This window comes from Limanda limanda, chromosome 1 (genome assembly GCF_963576545.1).
Source record: "Limanda limanda chromosome 1, fLimLim1.1, whole genome shotgun sequence".
NCBI classification, from domain to species: Eukaryota; Metazoa; Chordata; class Actinopteri; order Pleuronectiformes; family Pleuronectidae; genus Limanda; species Limanda limanda.
Window position 1 is genome coordinate 222,501 of NC_083636.1, and position 12,500 is coordinate 235,000.

Consider the following 12,500-nt stretch of genomic DNA (forward strand, 5'->3'; position numbering starts at 1 on the left):
TGGTCCAGCATCTGCATCTGACATCACAAATATCTTCTGGAGGAAGGAGCAGGAATTCCCACAGACACAATCCAGAGTCTTGAAGAAGAGTGAAGCTGCTGCAAAGAGGGGACCAGCGCCATATTAATGCCTATGGACTTAGAATACGTCATAAAAGCTCCTGTAGATGTAATGTGTAGGTGTCACAATTATTTGTCGAAATAGTGTATTTGATTCTGGAGCGACAACAATAAATGTTTCTAATGTTGTCATGAGGTTTGTTCTCGTGTGTTTCACGATTTTAAACGTTTGTTTGTCGACAGGTTTTTGCTGTTGAACCGTCCTGTGCACGCTGTATGAATAAAGGTTGATTGAATGATTGAGGGTGACTACAGGATTGAAGTGATCCACACATGCAGAAGACTGCACATTACAAGTCATCAAATCAAAGCCTATTATACATTATAACGCAAAGCACAGTAGATTCAGGTGGATGAGATGTTACGAGCCAGAAAAACAATATAAGAGCCGTAGATACAGACGGACAACATGGCGGCTCGCTGAGGTCACGACAAATGTCCGGGATCCCCATCACTGCTGCACAGATTGTAACTGATGTCACCACAAGATGGCAGCGTTCGTATCTGAGATATTTCAGCTTCATTTCATCGTTAAACCTTATTTCCACTCGATGCTTGAAATAAAATGTCTGACTATGATCTGTGTTCATGTAGATAATTAAAAAACAATCACTCAATCGTTTTAAAGGCTGCATCTCTGACTTTTAAATTTTCATGAACTAATTTACAGCAACATTCTGAGTGCAGCACATTTACAAGTTAAATGCTATTTCAACACTGTTACAAAGCTGCTTGATATTTTGTGGACTTTGTTGTATTTCTGTCGAGTGGAAGCTGCACCAGGAGTTTGATGAAACCTTCTGTTTCATGTTCTCAACAACGAGCCATAAAGAGAACGAGACCAAACCAACTCAGCCGTAAACCAACATAAATAAATGAACAGGAAGCGGCAACAAGAGTCAGGACTCATGAGCAGGAAACAAACCGAGCGGGCGGAGATTCCTGCAAGGATTTAAAAGGATTGTTTCCACAGCCACACACAGACACACACACACACACACACACACACACACACACACACACACTCACTCACACACACACTGGTCACTGCCCTCTCTCTCTGGTCCAGATATAAAAACTCATCAGTAATCACTTCTCAACTCTCATCGGCTCTTTTCGCCCAAACGACTTCCGTCCAGACAATCTGCATAAATCTGCATTAATGGAAGATTTTCCCTCCACACAAAACAAATGTGCTTAAAAACCTACGTTAGTCGGCTTTTAGAGGAAGCATCGCCACACACACGAACACACACACACACACACACACACACACACACACACACAGACAGACAGACAGACAGACAGACAGACAGACAGACAGACAGACAGACAGACAGACAGACAGACAGACAGACAGACACACAGACACACAGACACACACACACACACACACACACACACACACACACACACACACACACACACACACACACACACACACACACACACACACACACACACACACATCACCTACACAGAGCATATTCTTAGAGCATTACCAGTCCTGTAAAGTCCTGATGTGGCACTATGGTAAATATAATATACTGATGACATCACTGGGAATGTCTTTTTGTCTCTTGAGAGGAGGAGCCTGAACGTGATGATGTCATCTGTTTAGGACTTGTTTCCTCTGAACACTGAGCTGAGCCCTGATGTCAGATGGTAGTGATGATGCTGCTGTCTGACCAGCAGGTTCAGGAGAGCTCGACCAACATGGACGCCATTAGGAGTAAAACACAAATACATTGACCAAAAGATACAGATGGAAAAAATGATCAATGATTCCGACGATGTTGTTATTAATCTGTCGTGACAAAGAAATATAACTGAGGTTTGATATTTTACAGTTTAAAATTAAATAAAGACTAAAAACAAAACCTAAAAACTAGTTGCTGTGACAAACCATCACTTAAGTGATATTCATTCAAACAAAGTATTATTATCTGTGCAGTAAATTCACAGTGTGGTCCGCTTCCATGTTGCCACGGCAACCCTGACCTGGATAAGCATGATGGATGGATGAGGGAAGTGTGGACTTCTGAACGTTCATGTTTTTTAATCTAGTTTTGTTTACAGGCTCTGGACAGAGAAATAGAAGAAATAACCAAAGAAACTGTAACACACACACATGCACACGCACAGGTGCACACACACACAGACACACACACACACACAGGCATATCACCTTAATACACACAAGCAAACAGCCCATCAATCACACACAGACATACACACAGTGTGTTAGTCTGCTGCATGACTGAGTTTCAATCAGACGCAGACAATCCCATCAGCATTCAATACACCACACACACACACACACACACACACACACACACACACACACACACACACACACACACACACACACACACACACACACACACACACACACACACACACACACACACACACACACACACACACTTAAAGCAGTGAAACTGCAGCTCAGTCGTTCACGTCAAGTTTCAGTAACTCATGACTCTACAATGTTCTCAAACATGAACTCAGTGACATGTTGTGTAGTCAGTGTGTGTGAAGCAGCAGCAGGTTGTCGGGTGTGACTCGTTCTAACAGAAGCATGTGTTGGGACATGGTTTTTGTGCAAAAAGGCAGGCCTCTCTTTCAGGCCTGTATTGGAAATCAAAACCTGAGAGCACATGGCCTTCGTCTTGAGAAAGCCACAAGCCGCATGGGCTGGAGAATACTCAATCTCCCAGAGTGCAATGTTTTCTCTTTGTCCTGAGAAGGTCAAATAACTCCGTCTCCCAGGAGGCAACATGTCCCCTTTTGTTTCAGCATCTTCGCACGTAGGTGCGAATATCTACCAGGGTCAACTCCAATTGGTCAGTCTGGTCCCATGACCAAGGGGCAACCGGGTCTATAAAAGATCAAGGCTCCCCCAGAGTCACTCTCTTTCTCCAACCCCTCGGAGGGCCGAAGGCTGCTCCAGCAGCGCTCTTCTCCACCGACCACCCATGAGGACAGCAGGCCGCTGGCCTTTCCTCCTGCATCGGCGAGTGGAGGAACCGGATTCCTCCAGCTCAAATATTCTCTTTCCAACAACTGGAGGTCAAAGGTCGAGCTTCCAGCTCATCTTCTCAAGAAAACCTCCACGCATCTCAAGCTTCTTCTAAACTCCTTGCAGCGACTCGGTGTCCTGCAGGTAAGAACTACGGCTTCAATAAGCAACTGAACTGCACAGCTCAACAGAACCGCGGAAGCAGAGACCACACGAACCAGAGACTTCAAAAGCCTGAACTGCTACCCGAACTGCACAGCAACTTTCTCCCTGTCCTTGGACTGGTAACATAATCTGGGCTTAATAATTTTACTAGGCTAAGCAAGACTGTTTATTTGATTCTGTGTGGTGTTTATAAGTTTGATATATGTGGTGATATTGTGTTACAAGTTAAATCAAGGTTAATGTAAGTCGGGCTCAACACAGACCCTGCCATTTTCTGATTAGCATTCTCACAGATCCCGCATATCTCTTCACCTACTTAGCTACGTCCCCCGACCAGAAGGAGGGGGGGGGGCCTGCTAGCTTAGAGATCTTAAAAGATCACAGGAAGGTGTGACTCTTTGTTAGCCACCAGCGAGACCCTCACACACACACACACACACACACCCACACACACACACATCTTTATTAGTTAGTATATTGTTTAGTAATTGGTGTTTTATACTTATTATGTTTATAATAAATGCTTTCTTTTAACCTTGTCCTGTCATTAATGTTGCATAAGTGAAGTTTGCCAACCTCTACACTGTCAAGAACTCTATAAACCTTAACTGTTCATTATATAGTCTTTAATAGTAAATATTAAGATTTCTAATTGAACTAGATCTAAATGAGACTGATCTTAATCAATAAATTGGCTATCTTTTCCCTTCTATGAAGGGTGGTGCCCCGCGAGAACTTAGTCAAACTAAAGATATGATTTAATATTAATATTTTAAATATTAATGTTTTATTTTTCTATTTTTGATAACCAAATTTATTGAACGCCTAAAGGCACACTAGCTTATGGTATCACTCCTAACCATTATTGCACAACACATGTGAGGAACATCCAGGTGAGGGGCGGAGCCTGTAGAGCAGCAGGAGGCGGAGCCTGTAGAGCAGCAGGAGGCGCAGCCTATTGAGCAGCAGGGGCGGAGCCTGTAGAGCAGCAGGGGTGGGGCCTGTAGAGCAGCAGGAGGCGGAGCCTGTAGAGCAGCAGGAGGCGGGGCCTGTAGAGCAGCAGGAGGCGGGACATGACGTATAAACTCTGCTGTGGACAGATCAGTGTTGTTGTTTCCAGCTCCTCCACACGGCGTCGGCCTCATCACCAGAAGATCTGGAATCTCCTCGTGTTTCCAAGTGGACGTCTTCGTCTTCTACGTGTCCGGCTCCTCTTCTTCATCCTGAGATCTTTGTGTTCCTCAGTTTCACGTCACGTGTTAGAAACCTCGTCCACACGTCCACTCGCTCACTGGGAAGCTTCCACACATTGTCCTGCTGGTTCCTCACATGGACTCATGAGGACATGTTACACACATGTTACCAGGAGGCTGCAGGAGAAGATCCAGAACATGTCCAGAGACACTGACTCAGACATTTGTTCTCACAGACAGAACCTCCAGAACATGTGAGGAACATGTGAGGAACATGTGAGAGACATGTCAGGAACATGTCAGGAACATGTCAGGAACATGTCAGGAATACGTGAGGAATACGTGAGAAACATGTCAGGAACATGTCAGGAACACGTCAGGAACATATCAGGAACATGTGAGGAATACGTGAGGAACATGTGAGGAACATGTCAGGAACATGTGAGGAACACGTCAGGAACATGTCAGGAACATGTCAGGAATACGTGAGGAACATGTGAGGAACATGTGAGGAACATGTCAGGAACATGTGGGGAACCCGTCAGGAACATGTCAGGAACTTGTGAGGAACACATCAGGAACATGTGAGGAACACGTCAGGAACATGTCAGGAACATGTGAGGAATACGTGAGAAACATGTCAGGAACACGTCAGGAACACGTCAAGAACATGTCAGGAACTTGTGAGGAACACATCAGGAACATGTGAGGAACACGTCAGGAACATGTGAGGAACTTGTGAGGAATACGTGAGAAACATGTCAGGAACATGTCAGGAACACGTCAGGAACATGTCAGGAACATGTGAGGAATACGTGAGGAACATGTGAGGAACATGTGAGGAACATGTCAGGAACATGTGGGGAACCCGTCAGGAACATGTCAGGAACTTGTGAGGAACACATCAGGAACATGTGAGGAACACGTCAGGAACATGTCAGGAACATGTGAGGAATACGTGAGAAACATGTCAGGAACACGTCAGGACCATGTGATGAATACGTGAGGAACATGTGAGGAACACGTCAGGAACATGTGAGGAACACGTCAGGAACATGTGAGGAACACGTCAGGAACATGTCAGGAACATGTGAGGAATACGTGAGAAACATGTCAGGAACACGTCAGGACCATGTGAGGAATACGTGAGGAACATGTGAGGAACACGTCAGGAACATGTGAGGAACACGTCAGGAACATGTGAGGAACACACCAGGAACATGTGTAGACTTCACATGTTCAGTTGTGAATACTTCAGTAGTTCCATAGTTTACTGGTCCAGTAGTTTTAGTGAAACTGTCTCTGATCAGGCAGCGAACACAAAGCTGTAAATCCCATTTACACAGAGGTTAGTAAATTGATGACGTACATCAGCTTCACGCAGGTGAGAAACAGGAAGTGAGTGTGTGTGGAACCAGGAAGTGAGCGCAGAAGGATTCTCATCATGACGTCCACAGAGTTTTAAACCATCTCATCAGTCACCGTGACTTTTCTTTCCCTCTTTACTCTGACACATCTTTCATTCCTCTCTTTGCCTCTCGTTCGTTTTCTGAGTGACGTGCACCTCGGCTAACCTGCCTGTAAGCAGGTTGAGTTACCATGACAACTGGCTTATGTTATCATGTCCCTGATCCTATCTGGAGCTGATCTGCACTTTGAGAACATGATAAATATTGGACATGTTAAAGTTGTTCGCCACTCTCAGTTCTTTACAACTTTACAAACTGCAGGATGAGATGAGATAAGAAGGAAAATAAACTGACTCATGGATGTTGATACTGATATTAGAACCCTTATCCCCCTGATTCATATGATGTTCTTATTAAAAAAGAAATATAATTAAGTTTATATGTTACGATTGAAGCATAAACGTAAAAGAAACACAAATAAAACCAAATATATAGAACTTGAATTCAGATAATAAACATATCTTTATTCCATAAAATATAAACTTACATTTTGTCTACATTATTTATTCTGCAAAACAAAAATGTTCCATATCAGCAAACATGATCCTGATAAGTTAGTCGGGTTCTAATATAAACATGTACATGTCAAAGTATTTCACCGACTCACCGTCCGTCTTCAAGCCGTTTTCCCCCCGAACACCTCCCGGGTGTTTTCAGTGGCTCGAGCCAAACCGTCGGCCATGAGCGCCTCCTCCAGGCTCCTCCGGGCCTGGCGCACCTTCAGCTCCTGCTCCCTGAACACACACACACAACATTTGATTTAACGTCGTGGATTAATAAACAAACTCTTCAATAAAGCAACATTTCATCAATCTTCACCTGAGACACTGGAACAAGAAAATATTCTTCAGACTGTGGGTTAGGGTTAGACTTCTGTCCCAGCTGCTCTGACATCATACAAACATCCTGTGACATCACCTGATCTGTTGATCTAACAGCTGATTGGTTCGGACAACCAATCCAAAATGATGCCGACTGGTTCTCCATTCAATTCAAGTAATAGTAGTTTGACGTTTCAATATAAAAGCCATGTATAGATATATGTAGATATTATATTATATAAAAAATACTTTTGTTTTGGAACTATTGAGGAAAATTGTATCTGTGCTAATTATTGATGTTTTATTGCCCAGTAATGATAAAAATGAGATAAAGAATGAAATAACCGTTGTAGGAAGCGTGTTAGAAGGTCACAGTGAACTTGTTTGTTTCTGTTTATCGTCACAGAAAATGTCGACCGCCTTTTGTCAAAAAGACATAAAAGAAAGAAAGAGGAGACGGAACCTGGATTAACAGAAAGAAAGAGAACTATATTTCTTCCTGTTAAAGATAAAAGAAACATTTAAAAACAGAAAAATAAGAGATGAGAGGAGGAGGGGTAGACAGAGGAGGAGAGAAGATGAAAAGGTGGACGAGGGTGAGGAGAGGAATGAGAGCAATTTAGAATGATACGCACATTCAGCTGGAGGAGGGAAGAGGGTGAGAATCGGAAATTAATGGAGGGGAGAGATAAGAAAAGATGGAGGAGGAAGAGCCTGGAGGGAGGGAGGAGATAGGAGAAGAGAGAAGAGAAAAGGGGGGCAGAGAAAAGAAACGAGGGGAAAAGATGGAAAAACAAAGGAAGGAGGAAGAAAACAATACATCACAGGAAGGATAAAGACGAGGAAGAAGGAAAGAAGGGAAGAAGGGAGTGACTGAAAAGAGGTAACGGAAGTAGGGATATAAGACAGGATTGAAGGGCGAAAAAAAGGGGTGGAGGATATTAAGGGGGGAAGGAGGGTTGGAGGAAAGGAAAGGACTCAATTAGGGAGGAGAATAGAAGATAAGAAAACATTAAAGGAGAGGAAGAGAGGGTGGGAAGAAAAGGAGTGAATGAAAAGAATGAAGGGAAAGGGTGAGAAAGCAAAGGGAGAGAGGGAAGGAGACAGGAGGACAAGGATACGAGGAAGGATGGAGGACAAGGATACGAGGAAGGATGGAGGACAAGGTGATATGTTCCAGTGATTCTGCTGTAATGGCTTCAGCCAGATGTTCTCCACTGGAAACTCACACTCTCACACACTCACACACACTCACACACTCACACACTCACACACTCACTCACACTCACACACACACTCACACTCACACTCACACACTCTCACACTCTCACACACACTCACACACTCTCACACTCTCACACTCTCACACACACACTCACACACACACACTCACACTCACACTCACACACACTCACACACTCACTCACACACTCACACTCTCACACACTCACACTCACACTCACACTCTCACACACACACTCACACTCACACTCACACACTCTCACACTCTCACACACTCACACACTCACACACTCTCACACTCTCACACTCTCACACTCTCACACTCTCACACTCACACACACTCACACACTCACACACTCACACACTCACACTCTCACACACTCACACACTCACACTCACACTCACACACACTCACACTCACACTCACACTCACACACTCTCACACTCTCACACACACTCACACACTCACACACACTCACACACTCACACACTCTCACACTCTCACACTCTCACACTCACACACTCACACACACTCACACACTCACACACTCACACACACTCACACACTCACACACTCACACACTCACACACTCTCACACTCACACTCTCACACTCTCACACTCACACACTCACACACTCTCACACTCTCACACTCACACACTCTCACACACACTCACACACTCTCACAGTGCCCACAGTGCCCCCTGCTGTCCGATTAGAGGAACACAGTGGAGCACAGAGTCAGTGACTGACAATAAAATCGATCTGAGCAGCCGAGACAGACACACACTCTCACACTCACACACTCACACACTCTCACACAGACACACAGACACACAGACACACAGACACACACACACACACACACACACACACACACACACTTGATTTTCATTTATTTTTGATAAATTTGAACCAGACACAGACGCTGTTCACACCTGACTGTTACTCTCCTGTGAGCATGTGATCACTTCCTGTTCTGCATGTAAATAAACGTTGTCAACCCCCCCACAGACCTGAGGATCTCAGGAGGAGGAGGAGGAGGAACTGAGTGTGATCCTCCAGAGAAGATCCACAGACCTGAGGATCTCAGGAGGAGGAGGAGGAGGAACTGAGTGTGATCCTCCAGAGAAGATCCACAGACCTGAGGATCTCAGGAGGAGGAAGAGGAGGAACTGAGTGTGATCCTCCAGAGAAGATCCACAGAACTGAGGAGCTCAGGAGGAGGAGGAGGAGGAACTGAGTGTGATCCTCCAGAGAAGATCCACAGACCTGAGGAGCTCAGGAGGAGGAGGAGGAGGAACTGAGTGTGATCCTCCAGAGAAGATCCACAGACCTGAGGAGCTCAGGAGGAGGAGGAGGAGGAGGAACTGAGTGTGATCCTCCAGAGAAGATCCACAGACCTGAGGATCCCAGGAGGAGGAAGAGGAGGAGGAACTGAGTGTGATCCTCCAGAGAAGATCCACAGACCTGAGGAGCTCAGGAGGAGGAGGAGGAGGAACTGAATGTGATCCTCCAGAGAAGATCCACAGACCTGAGGAGCTCAGGAGGAGGAGGAACTGACACTCACACACGTCCAGAGAAGATCCACAGACCTGAGGAGCTCAGGAGGAGGAGGAGGAGGAACTGAATGTGATCCTCCAGAGAAGATCCACAGACCTGAGGAGCTCAGGAGGAGGAGGAGGAGGAACTGAGTGTGATCCTCCAGAGAAGATCCACAGACCTGAGGAGCTCAGGAGGAGGAGGAGGAGGAACTGAGTGTGATCCTCCAGAGAAGATCCACAGACCTGAGGAGCTCAGGAGGAGGAGGAGGAGGAGGAACTGAGTGTGATCCTCCAGAGAAGATCCACAGACCTGAGGATCCCAGGAGGAGGAAGAGGAGGAGGAACTGAGTGTGATCCTCCAGAGAAGATCCACAGACCTGAGGAGCTCAGGAGGAGGAGGAGGAGGAACTGAATGTGATCCTCCAGAGAAGATCCACAGACCTGAGGAGCTCAGGAGGAGGAGGAACTGACACTCACACACGTCCAGAGAAGATCCACAGACCTGAGGAGCTCAGGAGGAGGAGGAGGAGGAACTGAATGTGATCCTCCAGAGAAGATCCACAGACCTGAGGAGCTCAGGAGGAGGAGGAGGAGGAACTGAGTGTGATCCTCCAGAGAAGATCCACAGACCTGAGGAGCTCAGGAGGAGGAGGAGGAGGAACTGAGTGTGATCCTCCAGAGAAGATCCACAGACCTGAGGAGCTCAGGAGGAGGAGGAGGAGGAGGAACTGAGTGTGATCCTCCAGAGAAGATCCACAGACCTGAGGATCCCAGGAGGAGGAAGAGGAGGAGGAACTGAGTGTGATCCTCCAGAGAAGATCCACAGACCTGAGGAGCTCAGGAGGAGGAGGAGGAGGAACTGAATGTGATCCTCCAGAGAAGATCCACAGACCTGAGGAGCTCAGGAGGAGGAGGAACTGAATGTGATCCTCCAGAGAAGATCCACAGACCTGAGGAGCTCAGGAGGAGGAGGAGGAGGAACTGAATGTGATCATCCAGAGAAGATCCACAGACCTGAGGAGCTCAGGAGGAGGAGGAGGAGGAACTGAAGATCCACAGACCTGAGGAGCTCAGGAGGAGGAGGAGGAACTGAGTGTGATCCTCCAGAGAAGATCCACAGACCTGAGGATCTCAGGAGGAGGAGGAGGAGGAGGAACTGAGTGTGATCCTCCAGAGAAGATCCACAGACCTGAGGAGCTCAGGAGGAGGAGGAGGAGGAACTGAATGTGATCCTCCAGAGAAGATCCACAGACCTGAGGAGCTCAGGAGGAGGAGGAGGAGGAACTGAATGTGATCCTCCAGAGAAGATCCACAGACCTGAGGATCTCAGGAGGAGGAGGAACTGAGTGTGATCCTCCAGAGAAGATCCACAGACCTGAGGAGCTCAGTGTGAAGCTGCTGATGTGTTGAGACCTGAACTCAGAGCTAAACACTCATGATCTCTGGAAGCTTCTGGTTTCTACTTTGAGTCTTTTCTATTCTCTCTCTCTCTCTGTGGTGGCGTCTGCGTTTCTTCAACCTCCTCCTTCATGCTTCATCGCTCCTCATCTCTGATTGTGTCTCCTCTCCTCCTCCTCTCGTCCTCTCCTCCTCCTCTCCTCCTCCTCTCCTCCTCCTCTCCTCCTCTCCTCCTCTCCTCCTCCTCTCCTCCTCCTCCTCTCCTCCTCTCCTCCTCCTATCTCTAGCTGATCACTCGCCTGCTCCCAGTCGCTGGATCCACTCACAGCAGAGTTTTATTTTGACTTGTTTCTGTATTTTCAAAGTGTTCGTGTCCTTTTTTCATCTCAACACTCTGAACACAGGTTGCTGTCAGTGTGAGTCTGTTTCTCACCTGATGTGTTGTGTGAGTCTGTTTCTCACCTGATGTGTTGTGTGAGTCTGTTTCTCACCTGATGAGTTGTGTGAGTCTGTTTCTCACCTGATGAGTTGTGTGAGTCTGTTTCTCACCTGATGTGTTGTGTGAGTCTGTTTCTCACCTGATGTGTTGTGTGAGTCTGTTTCTCACCTGATGTGTTGTGTGAGTCTGTTTCTCACCTGATGAGTTGTGTGAGTCTGTTTCTCACCTGATGTGTTGCTCGGTGACGGTGAACGTGTTCAGCCAGATGTTCGGGTTCCTCCCTGCAGCCACACACATCTGTCCCGTGGTCGGAGAAGAGCTCATGTGCAGGGCGCTGGCGAGGGCCGACAGAAGGGTGTCGTCGCCAGAGTCCGGACCGACACCTGCCGACAGAGAGGTCAGAGGTCAGAGGTGAAGAGGTGGAGCTTGGTCAGATGTTCAGGTTGGTGTTGGATAGAGAGACATACTCCGCAACCCTTTGGGCAGGTCCATGCTCCTGAGAAGCTCCTCTGTGACGTCTGAGGAGCGGAGACCTTTCAACCTCTTCTCCCAAAACAGCTGCAGACACACAAAGTGTTTTCTGAACATTAGAGCCTTGAAATCTTCTCATGTGATATTACTTATTATTATTACTATTCAAGTAATCCCCCCGAATATGAGCAGAGTGTGTTTCCTTTAAAGAGTTCAGCTGAACGTTACTTTGTGTCTGTGTGTGTGTGTCTGTGTGTGAGTGTGTGTGTGTTTGTCTGCGTGTCCGGTGTGTGTCACCTGTCTCGGCTGCTCAGACGATCTCTGCGTTTGTGTGTGTGTCTGTGTGTAAGTGTGTGTGTGTTAGTGTGTGTGTGTGTGTGTGTGTCTGTATGTGTCTGTGTGTGTGTGTCTGTGTGTGTCTGTGTATGTGTGTGTGTGTGTGTGTGTGTGTGTCTGTGTGTGTGTGTGTGTGTGTGTCTGTGTGTGTCTGTGTGTGTGTGTGTGTGTGTGTGTGTCTGTGTGTGTCTGTGTGTGTGTCTGTGTGTGTCTGTGTATGTGTGTGTGTGTGTCTGTGTGTGTGTGTCTGTGTGTGTCTGTGTGTGTCTGTGTGTGTCTGT

General features: G+C 46.6%; 1 protein-coding gene across 1 annotated transcript in view; it reads right to left on the reverse strand.

Moving 5' to 3' along the window:
- Positions 1–12,500, reverse strand: part of mbd2 (methyl-CpG binding domain protein 2) — a 28,221-nt gene that overhangs the window by 3,992 nt on the left and 11,729 nt on the right. Inside the window, exons 4-6 of the mRNA XM_061081500.1 lie at positions 11,880–11,970; positions 11,639–11,795; positions 6,576–6,702 (exon numbers count right to left, since the gene is read on the reverse strand). Coding sequence (XP_060937483.1) covers positions 6,585–6,702; positions 11,639–11,795; positions 11,880–11,970 — 366 coding nt within the window. The 3' untranslated portion in view covers positions 6,576–6,584. The remainder of the gene's footprint in view (positions 1–6,575; positions 6,703–11,638; positions 11,796–11,879; positions 11,971–12,500) is intronic.